This window comes from Biomphalaria glabrata, chromosome 5 (genome assembly GCF_947242115.1).
Source record: "Biomphalaria glabrata chromosome 5, xgBioGlab47.1, whole genome shotgun sequence".
NCBI classification, from domain to species: Eukaryota; Metazoa; Mollusca; class Gastropoda; family Planorbidae; genus Biomphalaria; species Biomphalaria glabrata.
The window spans coordinates 13,482,954-13,506,287 of NC_074715.1; the positions used below are offsets into that span (position 1 = coordinate 13,482,954).

Genomic DNA, 23,334 nt, shown 5'->3' on the forward strand with positions numbered 1-23,334 from the left:
ACAAACAATATCTGCCTTTGTTCAACTAGTTGTGGTACATAGAGCAAACATTTTGGTACAGTAAAAAAAAAAAAATTATCTCTAAGGGATGATCTTTATTAAAAAAACAAAAAGTTTTTTTTTTTTTAATTTTGTTTTATTTCAATAGAGACATGTTTATTGCCAGAAATAAAAATATTACAATTCTAATTAAGATATTCTTATTATGAAATATCAATTTGTTTCTTTTAGTCTCTAAAATCACAAGTAGTACAGAGACTAAAATTCCCCTTAAATAAACATAAAATAATTTATGAATTGCTAACTGTAATTACATTTTTCTCTAGAATATCAGTCCTTGAGATCTTTGTTTTCAACACCTTTCTTATACAATTTATTACATTTTAAGATGAAAATATCACATAGTCAGGATTTTTTAAATTACTGTATACAAAGTGTATACATTACAGAGTTAGTATAAGGTTAGTATGATATCAACAGGGGAATGTAAGGCTAAGTTATCTTTTGTTTACTTGTAGGGGAATGTCACAGATTTTGAAATTTGGAACTCTAAAACATTCTACTTAAAGATACGGTAGTTTAAGAGACATGCGATAATATTGTGTATATAATTTTTTTTTACCTTTTCTTATATGGTAGGTGAGTAATACTAATATACAGCAGTTATAGTGCGGACACAGTTCAAACAGTTAAACAAATGTGTGTTAACGTTGAGGTTTTAGAAATCACAACACAGTTTACAATATTAGTTTAGAAGACATTGCCTGAGAAGAATTCTGGGTGTCACATCATTATCAATGCTCAATGTCCACATGAATATTATAAGAATAATAATAAGAAAATGATAAATAGACCTTTTTGTTATAACAATTCTGTAAAATACACCTCATAAATCCTAATTCAATACAACCATACAAGATATATGAAGCTGGTTATTTGTTAAATATAATTTTAACGAAACCTAAAACTAAATAGAGTTTTTTTTTCTTGACTAGAATTGACATGTTAATCACACAGGACAAAGACAGATTATGAAGATAAAGATTAAAATACAAGTTGTGTAAAAGATTGAACAGGGAAAAAAAAAGTCTTCTATCATCATTGTAAGCTAATCAACAAACTGAATCAAAAGATAAAATAGAAACATCCTGTTTTTTTTTTGACTTGTTTTGGATGTTCCTCCAGAATTGAAAGTTATTTCATCCCAGCCCAAACCTCTAACAGGATGGCGGAGGCTAAGGATGGGCAAGCTTCGAACCCAGGGACATCTAGGCAACAGTCTAGAGCACATAGCACACCACCAGGCAGTCAAAAACTGTTGTGATTATTGTAAACCTAATCAACAAACTTAAAATAATTCAACATAATGAGGCTACTATTCTCTTCCAAGTGTTAAAAACACCCCAAAATATAAAACAAACAACAAAGAAAACAAAGCTAATTTTAAAAATTGTCATGGACAAACAAGAAAAGAACTATATAACAATTGTAGCTGTACTGTACAACACAAGTGTACAAGCAAAACATTTGTACTTAAATGAACATTGCAATAAATTAAATCACAACACTAAACAGATGTGACAACATTTAAAACTTCAATGTTAAATAAAAGAAACAAATGATTGTACAAAAGAATGATGTAGAATTTGTTCACCTTACTAACACCAAGGAGATGTTGGTTAGATATGTATCAGTGTCACTGTGCCAGCATCAGAAACAAAGGTGTTCAGTTTAGGATAGTTCACTGAACTAGTACATTATGAATACGTTTAGAAATTTCATTTCAAATTGAGTAAAATAGTTACAAAGTAGTAAAAAAATATAGGCTAGGGCTGACCACAGATTAATAAAAACAAAATTTTCAGCTTTCATTCTTTTCCAATATTTACAGCTTTTGGAATTAACAACAATTCATGCATCAAACAAAGTTATGCGTTTTTCAAAGATTAAAAAAAAAACTGTATAAAACTTGACTCCCAGATCTGGGACACTGATACTCTATCTTAGGTCCTAGAGTAATGACATGTTGTATCATAAATCTAATAATAAATAGTTCACAGCCTTTAGAAAATAAATAATCAATGAAGCCACCACCAGAAGACATTAGTAACATATTTTACTCAAAATGTGATACTTTACTAAGCCCCCACCTCTATCCAAAAAAAAAAATTATTTAAAAAAAAAAAGAGCAGAGGAAGTATCTAGAAAGGTAAAAAAAAACAACTACCCTAGCCTATTTTAAGTGAGATACTCTCCAGTCTAGCTTACAATAAAAAGTTCATTGTCAACAATTAAGAAGAACAATGTCATGGACGTTGAAGCAAATAATTTCAAGACATATTTTACAGAAAAATTACATCATGGCTTATTATCAATGGAGGAATAACTATAAACAGTCAGATTTTAGCTGAAAAAACTTTAAATAGCTAGCTTTTTGGACCATAGGATGTACAGAATAATAGAAGTGATAAGCTAGGTTTTTTTTAAAAGGTCGTCTGAAAAATTGTGTGCACTTTTTAGTACTGCAGAATCAAATTCTCTTCAGCTTTGTGGATCAACAGTTCTTAATTGAGTTGGCAACATTGATGTTCAATTTAGTGTCCTTGACATTGTTTAGTTTATCCTGAAAATCCCCAATAGTGAAGAACCAACCGGTTAAAAAAAACAACTCTTAAACCCTAACCCTTTAAAAAAAAACATAGCTCCAATGTTTTAGAAGGTGATTAACTAAAACTAGCTTAAGGTTCAGTTAATAGCAATATTTACGGAAGACTGCCAACTACAAATCAATAATCATCAAGGAAATGGAGGCATTAAAGATTATAAATAATATGAAAGTTCATCATAAAATGAACAAATTTCTAATATTCTATTCAAAGTAACAACATAAAAACAGTTTCTAGAAATAAAAAAAATAACCACTGCAGGTTCTAATCTAAATACCATTATCACTGACCAAAAGAAAAGTTAAAAGAAAATCTTAAAATGATTAAAAAAAAAAAGGAAAATTGTATAAAATATTTTAAAACTTAGAAAAAAAATTTATCTATTCAACTCTAAGAACTACTTTTAAGCTAATAAAACAGCTAGATATATTTGTTAAATTGACAGAAAACTGGAAGATTTTCTCAGGCACTAAAGTCTGATATTGTAATATATAAAGTTGTCACAGAAACTTTAAGTCCTAATGGACCATCTTTCACATTTTCTTTTCAATTACTTTTATAATTTGTATAGCCCATCTGTCACTCTATAGGATGCTCAGTGTGCTATGGTCCAATCTCTTTTTGTGAACTTATGTAGAAGGCTTCCATGCTGCCTTGAGGTGGTCAACAAGCACAACTTAACTCAAGTTGGGATTCGAATTCGAGCCCACTTGATAGATAGCCAAGCGGTTACTGCCTCTAAGCCACACATCTCATAATTTGAAAGAATGAAAAAGGCACAAATCAAGCAGAATCACATCTAAACTTTTGCAGTCTCCCCCCAAATCAACTTTTCATTTCATAGTGTGGCCCATTTCTTTCTTTGAAAACATTTCCAGTATTTAAATAGCATTGTAACAAATTAAAAACATTGTGACAGAGAAATATATGGCATTAAGAATATTTGATTAGAAATATATTTTAATTATTATATGTGATATACGTTTATATAAAATTATTTTGAATGGCACATAAGCTAATTTCGATATGAGAAACATCTCTAACAAAATGTATATGATGACAAATAAAATACAGAATATTTCAGTGTGATTTAGAATGTCATTTTGGTGTTTATATAAGTCTGACAAATGAGCCTTCTGATTGTTCAGTAAAAACAAGACTAGGAAATGTCAGGAAACAAAGAACTAAAACAATGATTGATTAAAATTTTAAACTTTGACTCCAATAACAAAATCAATAACTGTGACCATCTCAACAAAAGGAAATGAAACAGTTAAAACTGGGGGTACAATGAATAAATAAGATGAAAGAATATGTTTAAAATCAAGTGTTCATTGTAGTGTGATATACTAATGTACATTAAAATAAACCAATAATAACTAATAGGAGGCATTTCAAATAGCGGGTACAAGCAAATAAATACATTTTTCCATCTGCTATCACAAAGCATTGTATCAAGTGTCTGTGATCATAATGCAACTACATTAGTATCTATCTACATCTCTTTACATGGAGAACTATTACCCACACAACGCTCACATCAAGTAAATTCCTTAGAACCAGAAATTTAAAAAATAAAAAACAAAAACAAGATTTAAAAGCAATCTTTCCTACTTAGCGCTAAGTTCCACAATACAATTACACTGAAAGGCAAAGGTGGCAGTTTCTTGGAGAGCTTATTTAGTGAGAATGTAAAGTGTATTCCAAGGCAATCATCAACAAAAGAATAGGACAGGGTTTACTTTGCCAACTTGGGTGTTTCTTCCTATCTGTTAAGAACTAATATTAAGGTTTTCATAAAACTATGACTCATTAATGAGCATTCCTAAGTGTCTCCCAAAAAAACTTATCCTCTTGAAAACAGTTAACTTAGAAACTAAAAACCTTTAAAACTTTCAGAAAAGGGGAATAGATTTAAAAAAAAAAAAAAATTTATACAAAATATGAAAACCTGCGTACCCAACATGGTTGTCTGAAAGCTCTCCTGGTATTATCATGGATACTTGGTATATTTCCATGCATTTCTCAACCATGCCTAAAGTATTTTTCTAATTAAAACTTAGCTTACTGAACTTGTCTACAAATGGTAAGCCATTAATTTTACACAAAAGTAGGTGCTAGATATTAGAGAAGAAAGAAGTTACCTCTTTCAAACCTTGCTATCTATGGGAGCAGATAATGGGAGCACATCTGTCTCTATGCCCAATGGTTAACTATGATGTCGTGGATTGCACAATGACCAACCACATTTATTTCTTGTATCTATTAATGTTGGGTGGACACAGGTATTAGAAAACTTTATGAAAATTGTTTAAGCGTGGATTTCATATGGTCCCAAAACAAAATCAGAAATGCTCAATAATTGATGATACCGAGAGAGTTTAAGTAGATATAGTAATCTTTGCTGTTAGAAGTGAGGATTTATTTGTTTCCATGGAAAATTTAATAGCTTATGATTTCTATGAAAATAATAATAGCCAATGGTTCTCAAAATAATCATCTGGTGAGGTCATGATGGTAACAAAAAAAATGTTGGAAAAGTGGAAGGTGTGTGTGTGTGACAACATCAAATAATTGGGATTTGCTTCGATGGCTCATGTGACATAATCATAGAATAATTTGATAAATGTATTTATTTAGTTATAAATTGCAACATAATAAATTTTGATTTTTTACTAAATAAAAGTTAAAATAAGATTGTTATTGAGTGGCAAGATGATTATTAACTATCCTTCGATTTCTGTGTCACTAGATAAAACAACCAGATGACTCATCAAAATGATATCAATGCTGTGTATTAGGAGCCACTAGCTTAAGTTATTAATAGATAATTAATTAATAAATAAGTTATTTCTCAGTTTCCGGTGAATCTTTTTTCTCTGAGGTAGCTTTGTTATCTTCTTTGTCATCTTTGAAGAACAGTAGAGGAAACATTCCCAACAAGCAACCAATGGTCACACCAATTATTTTACCCTGTTAGGGAAAAAAAATGAATTGTATTTCAGATTTGGACAAGAAAAAACTTAACAAGAAAATCATTAAAAAAAACAACAATACCTCCCTTACAGAACTTAAAATTAAACAAAAAAATAAAAAAAATGTAGCTCTAATCAGGTGTTGAAATTATGAATTTAACACTGTCAGCTCCTTGAACATATGATGCTACCAATTAGGCCAGCGGGCATTGTATAATTGAGAAAATATTTATTGGTAAATTTATTATATAGACATCTAGATCTGGATCTAAACTTCTGATTTAGAACTCTTATGATATGGTCTAGATCTACTTCTAAATTTACAATCTGGACATAATCTATCTAAGATTTACATAAAATATAATCAAAGCTTAGATAATCTATCAATAAATTTTAAGCTACTTTAAATTTAATAATAAAACTCAGTTATTTGGTACACTACAGCTGACTATGCCATGTTTTGTTTTTTTACTCCAATTTATAGCTAAAATTAAATTTATTTCATTTTTTAATTGAAAAAGTAAAACGGTCAAACTAGATTTTTGCCATATGGTCAAAGAGATAGTTATTCTTTTCTCAGTGCTATACTGTTAAATTCCAAGGAAAAATCATTAAAAGCCATTTTTTAGATCAGCGTCCATGCAGGTTCTATGTTGCTGGTACCATGAAGTTCTGACTTGAATAGAGGTATTGTAAAAAAAAAAACTTTTCCAGAGTGGTGAAGTTAGAAATAAATCAATATAAATATTTAACCTTTCAAAATTTCAATGTAAAAAAAAAATATGACAAAAATTATGTCTTGATTTTATAAACATTATATTTTACAGTAGTTTGAAATTGAAAGAGTACTGAGCTGTCAGCAAAAAGAATTGACCTATTAGCTTTCTTGGTCATTTAGAGCAAAGAAAACATATTTAGGAGCTTATAAAACTGGCTCTTGACCAAAGGTCTTGCAAACTGCCTGTTTTATCAATTCCATCAGACTAAACCCTTTCAAGAAATCTGTCCATAGGTCAGTTGTAGAAGAGTTCACTGTTTATGAAGTCAAAAGTAAATAAGAATACTATGTGGCCAGCACAACTTTCAAACATCTATGATCTTCCAGTTGGTATCATTTTCAGCACTGAGCTCAAATAAAAAGCTTGTCACTAAGACATTCCAGTGTGTAAGTGCTTTGCTTACATATTTTACATACAGTTTTATCAGGAAACTTCATGCCTAATTAGCTAACTTTATTAAAAAAAACTATATTTCACCATATTTGAAGCGAACTTTGTGCTGCCCATGTCCACTTGAGCGGGAGAGAGATGAGGATTCTTCATACCAACTTTAGCGGCCAGGATCTCCACATAGTGCGCAGAACTGGGGATAAACAAACATCTTTAAGTTAAGTCTGTTTTCTTACGATATATGCTGCATATTAAAGTGATGACTAAGTGACAGATTTGGTGTATTTAACTGAAACTTACTTTAAAACTTTAATTTTTTGGTATTAATTGTGATTAAATAAGTTTGAGTTTAAAAAAAAAAAAAGGAAAAAAATATATGTATTGAATCGGAATCTTTAGATTTTAAAAGATGCTTTAAATAACTATCAACAATATTTAAAATGTGTAAATTAAATAAAAACTTAATAGACTAAGACATGTTACAATTGTGTTTGGCAGCTCCTACATGTATGCAATAGTAGTTCAAAATTAAAGATAAGAGTTAATTAAAGAGTTAAAAAAAGCAGAAAAATTTAACAAAATAAATATAAGTTTTTCTAAGCAACAAAATATATACCTAAAAAAACTCAAATACCCAATGATACACTATAACAAAAATTCATTAGAAAGTTGTTTTCAATTAATAATGTGAAGTTCTAACATCTTTGTCTTATTTCTTTGTCCATATCTGTCTATATCTTATACCTGTAAAAGCCTTTAAATTATAAAATCATGTTCCCTTTTATAGATGACCAAGGTAGTTTTTCTTTAGTAATTTTGATACCACATTTGCATTTTGAAAAAAAAATTCTATAGTTCTAGATTAGTTTGCATACTAATATATTTACATCCTTTAATGGCCCTTATAATTTCTAGGCCAGCACAAATTAATTGTTTTCTATTACAATACAATAGTATAAATGACAAAAAATGTTGTCTTACCCTAATCCAGCAATATCAGAAATGAGGTTCCCCAGGGCTGCAGCTAGTGAGAGAGGAAAGTCATGAACACGTTAAATTTCTATTTTAAGGATTCAGTAACTGTGTTGATCTTACCACTAAATTGTGCTAAATCCATATAGAATCATGATTGTTTTGAGTGGTTAAGAGAACCAAAGGTTTTAAGTTTCAAACTCATGGAGAAAAAGTGAGAAATTCATCCACTAAGGTACTCAGGACATTTCATATTGTATTGGCCATAAAGGATACTATTTACTTTTAGCCACAGCAACTGGTGTGCTAGGGGGTGCAGTGGATGAGTGGTTAAGGCTTGGCTTTCGAACCTGGGGGCCTGGGTTCAAATCTCATTGAAGACTGGGATTTTGAATTTCAGGGTTTTTAGGGCGCCCCTGTGTCCACCCAACTCTAATGGGTATCTAACTTAAGTTGGGGGAAAGTAAAGCCGGTAGGTCGTTGTGCTGGCCACATGACACCCTGCTGTTTAACCATAGGCTATAGAAACAGGTGACCTAAACATCAACTGCCCCATGGATCACAAGATCTGAAAGGGAAACTTTACTTTACTTTTAACTGGTGTGCTAGTCAAATGACTTAAAAATCAGAAAGCTTAGATAGTAAAAAAAATTTTAAATGATGCACCTTCAATGACATGGATTAAGGATTTAAGAAATAAAAAATCTAACAACTGTCTATGTACTTTGTAAAAAACATAGCAAATAAAGAAAATGCTCAGCATTGCCAGCTTTATGACCTCATACACTCTTCTCAACTGTCTAACCCAAATCTCTTTACCTGCCATGGTGCTGATCCCAAATGTGACACCCAATGTTACATCAATGTATTCACCCTATAACAAAAAACAAAGATACATCAACGCACTGTTCAGTAGCCATCATTTAGAAAGTGAAACAGCTAGCAAGAGCTTCAACGCTAGATTGGCATTTAAAGTATTACATGTTACATGCTCAAATACTTGGATTGCTGTCCTGTATCATATTTTTTTTACAAAATTAATTTATTATTACAAATCTAAGGAAAATTTAATAGTAAGGAATTGTGTTTGTAAACAGGGTTGTCAGGTTCAAATCTAATTCTGTTGTTTTAGTTGCATTTAGCTTTATCCTTTGGAACAGTCCAAATTGACCAAAGCATTCAATGGTAAAGCAAAATAAACTGAAAATAGCAGAATTCTTTAAAAGTAACTTAATTTCTCTTGTATTCTTCTTACCTTTATAATTTTTAGAAATGTATCTCTTTTAATAGAAGTACATTATATCTGAGAGTACTTCAACAATTGAGAATAATTGAACTGTTGTTTAATATGGAGCTTTTTTTTTTTTTTTTGGAAGTTATGCACACACACACAATTTTCAAAACTTTTATGATTGGATAAAAGAGTTATAAAACAGTTATGCCCTAAAGTAAAGGATAATGGATTAAGCATCTAAACTTATCAATGTAGAGGCAAAAATATATATGGGCAGAATTCCAAGGCTAATATGGATCATTGATGTAGCGATGGATCTACAAAACCATTGAGACTGGACTGGGTGACAAGAAAATGGCTCAGGATACATTTGAATGGGAAAATTGTGTTGAAACTATTGGGCTGAGAACCACTGAAATGGATGGATGGTTTATACACAGATACAGAATCATTTTGTTGATTTCAAGAATCTTTAAGATAAGGTATCGTAGGATACTTACTGCAACAATCATAAGGAAATTATCCAAGAATCCAAATCCAATGAATGGAAACATTTGATGTAGAGCAACTAAGGAAGAAAAAAAACAAACAAATATGGACAATAACTAGGACAGCTGGTGTGTGTGTGTGTGAATGAATGTGTCTGAGTGTTAGGCAGAATAAATTGGTTGACAGCTAACATACAAGAAATAAGAACATCAAGATTGCTTTTAGGCAGTGAAGCAACTTTTTTTTTTTTTCAATAGTCATTTCTTGTAATAGTGATCTTAGTATCTCTCCCCAATTCACCCAGATGTACTCAAGGAATATAAATTACTATAAAAGCATTTGAGTTTGCCCCCCCCCCCTAACATTAGGGTTAATTGCTTGGGAACACTTTTTTTTTTAAATACAATTCTAACCCTTTCTCAAAGTCAGTGAATAGTTTACAATTGCCTGTAGACAGTTACAAACAAGTCACAAGTTTGTTGACAAGTGTGTTCAGGTCATGTACCTTGTTTCAACTGTTGCCTGGTTGGTTTTTCTTGAGCAGGATCTGAAAAAACAAAAACTTGTTTCACCAACAAACAAAAAGACAACTTTGAAAAAACAAATTTGCATAATTGCAAAACCATTTTTTTTTAACTTTTTAAAAGCCACTTGTTTTTCTTTTAAATCAGAATGATATTATTGTAAACAGAGCTATAATGCAAAAATGAGTACACAATTACATTATACTAGTTCAAATAAAATTGAATACATATGGCAGGTGTGGCCAATCTATGACGTACGCATTGCATGATTACAAGTGGAGCACTAAAGCCCTGAGAAAAAATCAAGAAAACGCTTGCCTGCTTGTAAAAATAATAATAACTGATTTCTAGAAAATAAACTTCTACAGGAATTTATTAAGATGCCAAATTAACCAAAATGATTATAATAGTTATCGCCCAAAAGCCCAGAACAAGATGATTTTATGCTTTTTTTTTTTTTAGCTTCAAATGTGTCAATGTTCCTGTATATTCTATCTTTTCATTAGTCTTCAATGAATATGCTCAAATTTATGATATGACACAGTAAGTTCTTTTTATAAGAGGAACTGTTGGTTAAAGCCAAACAAAGTAAAAATTCTCATTTTAGTAATGTTTATCTTCTCTGTTTATGAAAAACAGTTTATCTCTCTACAATTGATACATCTGCCCAAATCTATAATATATATGAGTGTGATCATACATGCTATGTTTAACTGACCAAATACGTCTAAATTACGATGTTTATTGAACTGAAAGGGAGTAAAAGTTTGTGTGAAGCACACGAACCAGACAGGTACAAAAATTGGCGCACGAAGCAAAAGGTTGGCCACCCTTGACATATGGTCAAGAGGTTTATGCTAAAAAAGGGGTAGTTGAACACAAAATGCAGCAAGGGGCACAACAGTTTGTCAAAACAAAACAAAAATAAAGAAACAGAAAACACACTCAGAAGAAAAAAAGAGCATGACACACAATGTATATACACAGTGCGATTCCCAAGTCTCCATCTCTAGAACTAAAATAAAAGAATAGTAAGAACAAACAAAATGTATTGAGTTACTTAAATGTACAACATGGTACAGTAACAGTAAGAACAAACAAAATGTATTGAGTTACTTAAATGTACAACATGGTACAGTAACAGTAAGAACAAACAAAATGTATTGAGTTACTTAAATGTACAACATGGTACAGTAACAGTAAGAACAAATAAAATGTATTGAGTTACTTAAATGTACAACATGGTACAGTAACAGTAAGAACAAACAAAATGTATTGAGTTACTTAAATGTACAACATGGTACAGTAACAGTAAGAACAAACAAAATGTATTGAGTTACTTAAATGTACAACATGGTACAGTAACAGTAAGAACAAACAAAATGTATTGAGTTACTTAAATGTACAACATGGTACAGTAACAGTAGGAACAAATAAGGTAAATAATTTGTTTGTTTACATCACTCTATAAATTAAATTATTATTATTATGTTAGAAACAATCGAGTATTCATTCTCTGGCGCTGCCAGAGTCGAGTTTCGTTAAAGAGAAACAAAATTCATCGTAGTCCCTTTAAAACAGTTTCCACTGAGGAATTTTCTGGTTTATTATTATTATTATAAGTAATTTTATAGCAACTCTTCAAAATGTTTATCATCTTGGTCCAAACAGAGATTGTTTCCTGAAGCTTGAATAACATTTACGGATAACTTCTTCCTTAATGTTTATTAATTCTTATGAAATTGCTTCTTCAAGTTTGTTTAGCGTTGTATAATTGTTATGGATTGCATCAGCTTGACCTTTGATATCGCTCCATAGCCAAAAGTCCAATAACATAAGGTCTGGAGATGTTGGTGGCCATTCCTTTGGTCTGGCGTGTGTGTGTCCAGGTGGGACACCATCCTGTTGATACCAAATGTTGATTGTCATTTCCAATGTGGAAGAACAAGAGCTTTTTGATTGGAAACAGTGACATACTGCACTTCGATCATTGTTTCATAACTGATACTGAAAGTTTGTTCTTACAGTTGTTTTATTGTAGTTTTAGAGAAAGAGACTTAGGAATCACACTGTATGTATATATATATCAAGTCAGAAAGAGAGAGAGAGGGATACAGATAGCCATATAGTAAAAGAGCATGAATCAGAATAAATAGAAGCAACAGAAACATAAAGCAATATGAATACAATTCCAGGAAAAACATTCCTGTATCATTATGTGGAGGCAGATAGATTAAGCTTATCCAATAGTATTGTGTTATTTGTTAAAATTCATACACTCACCCCCCCCCTCTCAAATAATAAACCAATAATAAATACTGCAAAGAATATTAAATTATTTGCTATACATAGTTTAGACATATAAAGAATATTCAAGTGTTAATGGTCAAACTTTTATGCTTTTTTTTTTTTTTGGTGTAGCGGGAATGGAATTAAAAATATATATAGATATATATTAATAGTCATGTAATAACTTCACAGCAACAGGTTTAGTACTAGAAAGTTACTAAGTAGTGGCCACACATAGGGCAAGAGGTAGATCTAGTCAGCTACTTAAATGTTCCATACGTGCCAGATTTCACAGAGCAGTGGCATTCCCGCCAATTTTGAAATAAAGGGCCACTGGCATCCTTTTCTGCAACAAAAGTATTGGACTGATGGGTAATTTATAATCAATTTACTAAGACTTCGGGCTAACTAACAATTAAAAAGTTTCTGATGACATATCAGCTCTCTTTAGGTCATGTGCTGTAGATCTAGATCTGAATTATATATATTTACTAGAAGATCTATATGTCACCAGACATTCCAAGACAATCTTCACAAACACCAGACATTCCAAGACAATTATCACACACACACATACACCAGACATTCTAAGATAACATCTTCACACACACACAAAATGTTCCAAGACAATTATCTTCACACACACACTAAACTTTCCAGGACAATTATCTTCACACACACACACACCAGACATTCCAAGATAATTATCTCCTCACACACAAACCAGACATTCCAAAACAAAACCTTCACACACACACAACATTCCAAGACAATTTTCTTCACACACAGAAAACATTCCAAGACAACATCTTCACACACACCAGACATTCCAAGACAATTATCTTCACACATACCAGACATTCCAAGACAAACATCTTCACACACAGAAAACATTCCAAGACAACATCTTCACACACAGAAAACATTCCAAGACAAACATCTTCACACACACCAGACATTCCAAGACAAACATCTTCACACACACCAGACATTCCAAGACAAACATCTTCACACACACATGACATTCCAAGACAAACATCTTCACACACACAAAATTCCAAGACAAACATCTTCACACACACACAACATTCCAAGACAAACATCTTCACACACACCAGACATTCCAAGACAAACATCTTCACACACACCAGACATTCCAAGACAAACATCTTCACACACACATGACATTCCAAGACAAACATCTTCACACACACAAAATTCCAAGACAAACATCTTCACACACACACAACATTCCAAGACAAACATCTTCACAAACACACACATTCCAAGACAAACATCTTCACATACACCAGACATTCCTAGACAATTGTCATTCCAAGACAATTATCTTCACACACACCAGACATTCCAAGACAAACATCTTCACACACACATGACATTCCAATACAAACATCTTCACACACACAGCATTCCAAGACAAACATCTTCACACACACAACATTCCAAGACAAACATCTTCACACACACAAACATTCCAAGACAAACATCTTCACACACACACACAACATTCCAAGACAAACATCTTCACATACACCAGACATTCCAAGACAAACATCTTCACACACTAGACATTCCAAGACAAACATCTTCACACACACATACAACATTCCAAGACAAACACCTTCACACACACACACATACAACATTCCAAGACAAACACTTTCACACACACACAACATTCCAAGACAAACACCTTCACACACACACAACATTCCAAGACAAACACTTTCACACACACACACAACATTCCAAGACAAACACCTTCACACACACACAACATTCCAAGACAAACACCTTCACACACACACACATACAACATTCCAAGACAAACATCTTCACACATACACAAACACACACAACATTCCAAGACAAACATCTTCTCGATTAGCTTTTACTGAACAAAAGTAGGAAGTTGTTCACTTCATCAATAGTTCATGGTGCCAATTAATGGGGGGATAAACTAACTGCTCAGAGCAGTGAAACAAAAGACTGTGAGTGAAGTCCCCTTGAAATGTCCACCCTCTCTCCCCACTTGAATCTAGTGTCTGGGTTACGTCTTAGCCCTAATCATCCCCCCCCCCACCCCATTTTTTCCCTCTCCAGCATTTTCACTAGACTTGAGCACTGTCTCTCGAGACTATCGCCTGACTCATTATGTCTTAATAACTTTCAACCAGAAGGACCCGTCTTTCAGCAGTCTCATCACCTGACCAAGTTCGACAACTCCGCCCAGAGATACAGCAGAACTCAATAACCTGGACCGTGTTCATCTCTTTCTCTTGGCTCCAGAGTGAGATGTAATTGTCCACTGAGACTCTTTGGAACACTAGGCCTATGAAAGATTGCCTCCATCTGAACAAAACTTCTGTACGGGAAACACCCAAGTAGATGTACATATTTACATACCTATTACCGATGACTCGTATCCCAAGATGCCCGGGTTATAAGAGAGGTAGAAGACCGAGCACACAACTCCCGCTCATTCATTTTCCGCACCCCAACAGCCGTACGAGTGTCTGTCATAAAAAAAAAAAAACAGCCACGGTGTGTAGATAGTGTGTATAGCTCGCTTCCATCCCCGCCAGTGCAATGGACTCGGTCCTTAGGTGCCCCAAAGAGGATTCTGTTTGGCTTCCCTATTGGCTTACTTTACCATCAGAATTAATTTATCTTGTTCTAGGGTAATAATTTGGTTTAATCATTATTTAAATATTTAAAACTTTGTCTGATAATCGCACACAAAAAAAAGAGATATCTTAAACTGGCAAAACTATTCGCATGAAATAACGTAGGCCTACATGGGTTCCTTTTACCTCGACCATGGACGAGGGAAGTGTGGTTACAGGTCCAAATAGTTCAGCATCTGATCTTATCTATATCAGGAATATACATTGCAATATTTAAATAGCCTGATCATATCTATATCAGGAATATACATAGCAATATTTAAATAGCCTGATCCTATCTATATCAGGAATATACATTGCAATATTTAAATAGCCTGATCCTATCTATATCAGGAATATACATTGCAATATTTAAATAGCCTGATCTTATCTATATCAGGAATATACATAGCAATATTTAAATAGCCTGATCTTATCTATATCAGGAATATACATTGCAATATTTAAATAGCCTGATCTTATCTATATCAGGAATATACATAGCAATATTTAAATAGCCTGATCCTATCTATATCAGGAATATACATTGCAATATTTAAATAGCCTGATCTTATCTATATCAGGAATATACATAGCAATATTTAAATAGCCTGATCCTATCTATATCAGGAATATACATAGCAATATTTAAATAGCCTGATCTTATCTATATCAGGAATATACATAGCAATATTTAAATAGCCTGATCTTATCTATATCAGGAATATACATAGCAATATTTAAATAGCCTGATCCTATCTATATCAGGAATATACATAGCAATATTTAAATAGCCTGATCCTATCTATATCAGGAATATACATAGCAATATTTAAATAGCCTGATCCTATCTATATCAGGAATATACATAGCAATATTTAAATAGCCTGATCTTATCTATATCAGGAATATACCTAGCAATATTTAAACAGCCGAGCTCATCAAGACTCTATTTCTTTGCTCTGCTGATGAACTTGGCCTTAGATCGATACAAACTAGAAGCTCAACAAAAAAAAAATCTCTTTCAAGGAATCAGGCACATAATCATTTCAATAATGAGCCTCCCTCACCTCTCCCCCATCCCCCAATGTTGACTGATGAATGATGTGACAAGAGATTTCCAACCGTCTAGGGAAATCTGTTGCTAGGCCGATATTCGTCGTCAGGTGACTTTAAAAACAAAAAAATCAAGCATCGTTTCAGCGATTCTAAAACGAGCGCTTATCTGCCCCGCTACTTAAACTTTTTAAAACTAAAATAAGACTTATAACTACAACATTACAACAACACTTGATACAACTGCACTGCACCTTTGAAAAAAGAGTTACATTTTTCTCTCCTACTTTTTTTCCTTTCAAATTTTTTAAATGACTTCCTGTTTGTGAGTCGTCACAGTTCAAAACGAGACCCGCGTTTCCAGAAAACGTTATCTAGCCTTGAGCGCACAGTTGCCATAGCAACCCCAAAGATCTTGTATGCTTTTGTTAATTATTGATAAGAGAATATGAAATTCATTCAGAGACTAGCACTGAATGCTTGTGTTAGCATGAACGGAATACATATTATTCCTGTAGTTCAGTTCACGTAGGATGATAGAAACAGTTACAAGGTTTAATGCAAACTAAATACAGCGTTTCCTAACACTGAGTAGGCGCACCAATGGGGGCACTTGTTTAGGGCACTTTTATCTGGGCTCTTTTATCGTTGATGGCACTTAGTTGAGGGCATGTCGGAAGTTTTATTAGGACAGATAGTAGGGGAGATTACTCTACTTGAATAGCTAGCTTCCTCTTATAGGAAATAGAAAACCCTACAAAGGACATGATGACGTTTTATTCTTCACCACGTTTAGAACTCTAGATACACTTGACTATAGAAAAGGAATTTGCATTGATTATTTTCTTCATATATAACTGACAAGAGGCAGACAGAAAAATGGTCGGGCCTATCCTTGACAAAATAATCCTAGTCAAGAATATGAAAAACTTTTAAAATACCTTTTTTTAAAAAAAGACAATACTTCCTTTAGAGGCTACAACTGTAAAGCGATTGTTTGTCTCTTAATAACTAATGAATGTTAGATTTAAAAACAATGGAACATTTTATATCCCGCCCCTCGCTGGTGAAGCGAATGTATAGGTCGACTACACTTTATAATATTCCAATGATAGGCCTTTAGATCTAGACTTAGAAGACGATGCGCAAACTGAGCATTAATTTATTAGACTCTTGAATCAATAATACCTTACGTTAGGAAATTCCCGAACGCGATAGTCCTTTCAAAACCGATGTTAGATCTAGATCTAGTTCTCTAGCCAAATTTTAATTATTTATTTTTTACTAGAAAAATTATAGCTGCCAAACTAGAGTTTTCCCCGTGTGACAAACGAGCTAGTCATTCTTTTCTCCGTTTTTTTTTTTTTTTAAAGATTACCGTCAAACCCACCCACACCCCATGAAGTTATGACATGAATAGAGGTGTGATAAAAAAAAAAGAGACAGAGAGGAACGGTGAACGACGGTCGACAGATCATGTGTGGTGCCACAACGGTTCATCAGACTAAGGGGCAGGGGAATGTGAAGGTGCAACACACAAAATCAAATGACAATTAACTGACGATGTAATTTGGATGGATGACACATGACACAGGCATTGACTCCATGTCCCGAGCATGAGGGTGTGGCGGAACACGGTTATAACACTTGACAATTAAAAGCTGTTGAAAGACAAACTAATTGACCAAACTGACAACGATTCATTTAACTACAAAACAAGCGCAGCGAAAATGTCTTGCATTTCCAATTACATTATTGTTGGGACATTGCCCACTTCACAGCCTCAACGTGGCGTGGAAAAGTGCGCTAGAGACGATTCTGGCCATTAGGGCAGCAAAACAAGTGTCCCGTTGGGAAGCCTTAGAACTGTGTTCACTGGCGGAGATTGAAGAGAGCCCCCAACAGCTCTGTCACCTTCCTCAAGTGGCAGACACGCGCATGGCCGCCGTGGAAGATATTAAGGAAAAGTTTCCCCTCGCCTCTAGTTCAAATAGTCTTAGGATACAAGCCACTGGAATTAAGAATGTGATTTATTTGCATCTTCTTGGATCCCTTCCAGACAGAATAACTGTTAAAACAGTCCGACGGAAAGGGGGGGGGGGGGCGGTAGCTGGTCTAGAGGTTCAAGAGTCCTAGACCCAACTCTTACAAGTATTACAAATGTGGTGGAATGTGTCCGGTTAACGTGTCCCACCCTCGATGTGTCCAGTTAATGTGTCCCACCCTCGATGTGTCCAGTTAATGTGTCCCACCCTCGATGTGTCCAGTTAATGTGTCCCACCCTCGATGTGTCCAGTTAATGTGTCCCACCCTCAATGTGTCCAGTTAACGTGTCCCACCCTCAATGTGTCCAGTTAATGTGTCCCATCCTCGATGTGTCCAGTTAACGTGTCCCACCCTCAATGTGTCCAGTTAACGTGTCCCATCCTCGATGTGTCCAGTTAACGTGTCCCATCCTCGATGTGTCCAGTTAACGTGTCCCACCTCGATGTGTCCAGTTAACGTGTCCCACCCTCGATGTGTCCAGTTAACGTGTCCCACCCTCGATGTGTCCAGTTAATGTGTCCCACCCTCGATGTGTCCAGTTAATGTGTTCCACCCTCGATGTGTCCAGTTAATGTGTCCCACCCTCGATGTGTCCAGTTAACGTGTCCCACCCTCGATGTGTCCAGTTAACGTGTCCCACCTCGATGTGTCCAGTTAACGTGTCCCACCTCGATGTGTCCAGTTAACGTGTCCCACCCTCGATGTGTCCAGTTAACGTGTCCCATCCTCGATGTGTCCAGTTAACGTGTCCCACCCTCGATGTGTCCAGTTAACGTGTCCCACCCTCGATGTGTCCAGTTAACGTGTCCCACCCTCGATGTGTCCAGTTAACGTGTCCCACCCTCGATGTGTCCAGTTAACGTGTCCCATCCTCGATGTGTCCAGTTAACGTGTCCCACCCTCGATGTGTCCAGTTAACGTGTCCCACCTCGATGTGTCCAGTTAACGTGTCCCACCTCGATGTGTCCAGTTAACGATTCCCATCCTCGATGTGTCCAGTTAACGTGTCCCATCCTCGATGTGTCCAGTTAACGTGTCTGTCCAATCCTCGATGTGTCCAGTTAACGTGTCCCACCCTCAATGTGTCCAGTTAACGTGTCCCACCCTCAATGTGTCCAGTTAATGTGTCCCACCGTCGATGTGTCCAGTTAACGTGTCCCACCCTCAATGTGTCCAGTTAACGTGTCCCACCCTCGATGTGTCCACTGAATACAATGTAACATTTAGATCATGTGAGGAACACTTCGAACATGTTACAAACCGAAGTGACTAGCCGGAAAAGAAATGAATTAAATGGACAGACCAAATTCTGTGATTGTAATTGCGAAAAAAATCTAGCAGACGACAGGCTTTCAATTGAAAGATATTGACGCCAGAGAACAAAGAACAACTGGTAGGGGGGGGGGGGGGAAACTGACGAACTTATATCTCCATTGGAATACACGGACGTTCGTTCTTTTCATTACTTAGAACGTGCCCTGATCATGTTACTGTCATTTTTATGAACGTGACGCCGCGTCAGTTCCGTACTTCATTTTGTCAACCAATATCCCACTCGTGTGGGAATAGACATTTCATAAAATACCGAGAACAATTTGTCCACTCCATTCTAAAGTGCTTTTGGTTAATGATCGATCAATTTTTTCTTGAATGCAAATCTCTCCAGAATTTTCATCACCACATCTGTACTCTCTCTCTCTCTCTCTCATCTCGGTCGCAAACACACACTCTTTCTCCTCTTAAGCTTACATAAAAACACACATTCACCTTCAGTTGCACTCTTCAACTAGAGAACGGAGGCACAATGAACACCTTCACGGAACTTTGTTTGAATGCAACAAGCGAGTCACGTGGTCTAGCATTAGTACTGAAACCTTGTGAGGGAGAGATGGAAAAAAAAACGCAATGACTATTTCAGTCGATCAAAAGATGAAATCAACCTGGCTTCGGTAATAACGAACTGGACAATTAGAAGCAGCACTTTAGACATTGGGTGGCGGAGAGGATGTATGATAAGAAAAACAGTTTCTCTTTAAAAACATGTAACTCGAATCAGTTTCTCTTTAAAAACATGTAACTCGGATCAGGTTCTCTTTAAAACATGTAACTCGGATCAGGTTCTCTTTAAAAACATGTAACTCGGATCAGGTTCTCTTTAAAAACATGTAACTCGGATCAGGTTCTCTTTAAAAACATGTAACTCGGATCAGTTTCTCTTTAAAAACATGTAACTCGGATCAGTTTCTCTTTAAAAACATGTAACTCGGATCAGTTTCTCTTTAAAAACATGTAACCCGGATAGAGAAACCTGAATGATGCGTTTAAAATGTATTGTTCATGAAAATTCTCCATGGAGTGTATGAAAAGCAGCTGTAGCCTTCCCAGTGGATCATTCATTAGAGACAACAAAATTACCAATGACCAGAAAGTAGAAAATGCTCGAGAGAGAGAGAGATGAATAAAAAGTGTCCCCACTGAGTGGCTACTTGGAGAGCTGACCAGTAAACCTTACATTTCATGAAGCATAAACTAAGACTCGCTGTCCGGCCACTCTTAAAACTCTTTCCCCCATGCATAATGAAGCAGCTAAGTTCAGTTCAGCACAGGCTCATTCCCATTGGACTCACACCTTGCGGTGTTACAGTTTATATGCTCCCATCCCGGACAAGGCACCACCGCATTCAGTCAATGAAATTTTAAAAAATCATAGTGTTCTTCAACGCCGTCTCCACACAGGAACAGCAAATTTGTATTTATCCCGTGGGGACAGTCTATGTACCAAAGTTGTTCCATAAATCTCTCTTTTAAAGAACTATTTTTAAAAAAAGGCAGTTTATGTTATTGAAACCCTGTATGGGATATAAATTACCCATAACATAGGGCCTACATGACAAAAAAAAAATATGGTCCAATGCTTATTTTTCTCCATCAAAATTTTGACTGTTAAAAAAGTTGCGATTGCAATTTAGGTGTAACAACGTACTGAGTGACAGTGTGAGTACCACGGAATGTAGGGGGTCATCTTCATTAATAGATTTTTTTTTTTTAAATATTGCGAAGTTTTATTTTGGAATGATACCTTCACTGATACTGGATCAGACTGGTATTCCACTACCACACTATTAAATAGACATTGACTGGTATTCCACTACCACACTATTAAATAGACATTGACTGGTATTCCACTATCACACTATTAAATAGACATTGACTGGTATTCCACTATCACACTATTAAATAGACATTGACTGGTATTCCACTATCACACTATTAAATAGACATTGACTGGTATTCCACTACCACACTATTAAATAGACATTGACTGGTATTCCACTACCACACTATTAAATAGACATTGACTGGTATTCCACTATCACACTATTAAATAGACATTGACTGGTATTCCACTATCACACTATTAAATAGACATTGACTGGTATTCCACTACCACACTATTAAATAGACATTGACTGGTATTCCACTACCACACTATTAAATAGACATTGACTGGTATTCCACTACCACACTATTAAATAGACATTGACTGGTATTCCACTACCACACTATTAAATAGACATTGACTGGTATTCCACTATCCCACTATTAAATAGACATTGACTGGTATTTCACTACCACACTATTAAATAGACATTGACTGGTATTTCACTACCACACTATTAAATAGACATTGACTGGTATTCCACTACCACACTATTAAATAGACATTGACTGGTATTTCACTACCACACTATTAAATAGACATTGACTGGTATTCCACTATCACACTATTAAATAGACATTGACTGGTATTCCACTATCACACTATTAAATAGACATTGACTGGTATTCCACTACCACACTATTAAATAGACATTGACTGGTATTCCACTACCACACTATTAAATAGACATTGACTGGTATTCCACTACCACACTATTAAATAGACATTGACTGGTATTTCACTACCACACTATTAAATAGACATTGACTGGTATTTCACTACCACACTATTAAATAGACATTGACTGGTATTTCACTACCACACTATTAAATAGACATTGACTGGTATTCCACTACCACACTATTAAATAGACATTGACTGGTATTTCACTACCACACTATTAAATAGACATTGACTGGTATTCCACTACCACACTATTAAATAGACATTGACTGGTATTTCACTACCACACTTTTAAATAGACATTGACTGGTATTTCACTACCACACTATTAAATAGACATTGACTGGTATTTCACTACCACACTATTAAATAGACATTGACTGGTATTTCACTACCACACTATTAAATAGACATTGACTGGTATTCCACTATCCCACTATTAAATAGACATTGACTGGTATTTCACTACCACACTATTAAATAGACATTGACTGGTATTCCACTACCACACTATTAAATAGACATTGACTGGTATTTCACTACCACACTATTAAATAGACATTGACTGGTATTTCACTACCACACTATTAAATAGACATTGACTGGTATTCCACTATCCCACTATTAAATAGACATTGACTGGTATTTCACTATCACACTATTAAATAGACATTGACTGGTATTCCACTATCCCACTATTAAATAGACATTGACTGGTATTTCACTACCACACTATTAAATAGACATTGACTGGTATTTCACTACCACACTATTAAATAGACATTGACTGGTATTTCACTACCACACTATTAAATAGACATTGACTGGTATTCCACTACCACACTATTAAATAGACATTGACTGGTATTCCACTATCACACTATTAAATAGACATTGACTGGTATTCCACTATCACACTATTAAATAGACATCTTTTTTTTTTACTTCCAAAGTCTCTCATAATATGGACAGTCGTAATTTTAAAGAAAAATTTTTTTAAACAAAAATGAAAACTGGTCAATAAAAAAAAACAACAACATAAAATCTCAGAATAGATATGAAGAGATTGTAAAATTGTTTACTGCCTTGCTGCAAACACTAGAGTTGGGGGTGGGGTGGGGTGGATAAGACTGAAATCAACTGAGACAAAATTCCTCTTAAGGGTGGAGGTTAGACTATCTAAAGGGCACATTGTCTATTAATACAGATCTTGACATTTGTTGACATAGTCATTTACAAATGAATTTCAGCAAGGCATCAAACTTTGACTAGCACAATAAACTAAATGACTTTATTGTCCCCAGCTACATACTTAGAGATGAA

General features: G+C 34.5%; 1 protein-coding gene across 3 annotated transcripts in view; it reads right to left on the minus strand.

Moving 5' to 3' along the window:
- Positions 1-121: 121 nt before the first annotated feature.
- Positions 122-23,334, minus strand: part of LOC106063074 (transmembrane protein 65-like) — a 31,039-nt gene continuing 7,826 nt past the window's right edge. For all 3 annotated transcript variants that reach the window (XM_056030519.1, XM_056030518.1, XM_056030520.1), the window contains exons 3-8: positions 10,011-10,052; positions 9,517-9,584; positions 8,602-8,656; positions 7,792-7,834; positions 6,898-7,003; positions 122-5,639 (exon numbers count right to left, since the gene is read on the minus strand). In XM_056030519.1, coding sequence (XP_055886494.1) covers positions 5,514-5,639; positions 6,898-7,003; positions 7,792-7,834; positions 8,602-8,656; positions 9,517-9,584; positions 10,011-10,052 — 440 coding nt within the window. In that variant the 3' untranslated portion in view covers positions 122-5,513. The remainder of the gene's footprint in view (positions 5,640-6,897; positions 7,004-7,791; positions 7,835-8,601; positions 8,657-9,516; positions 9,585-10,010; positions 10,053-23,334) is intronic.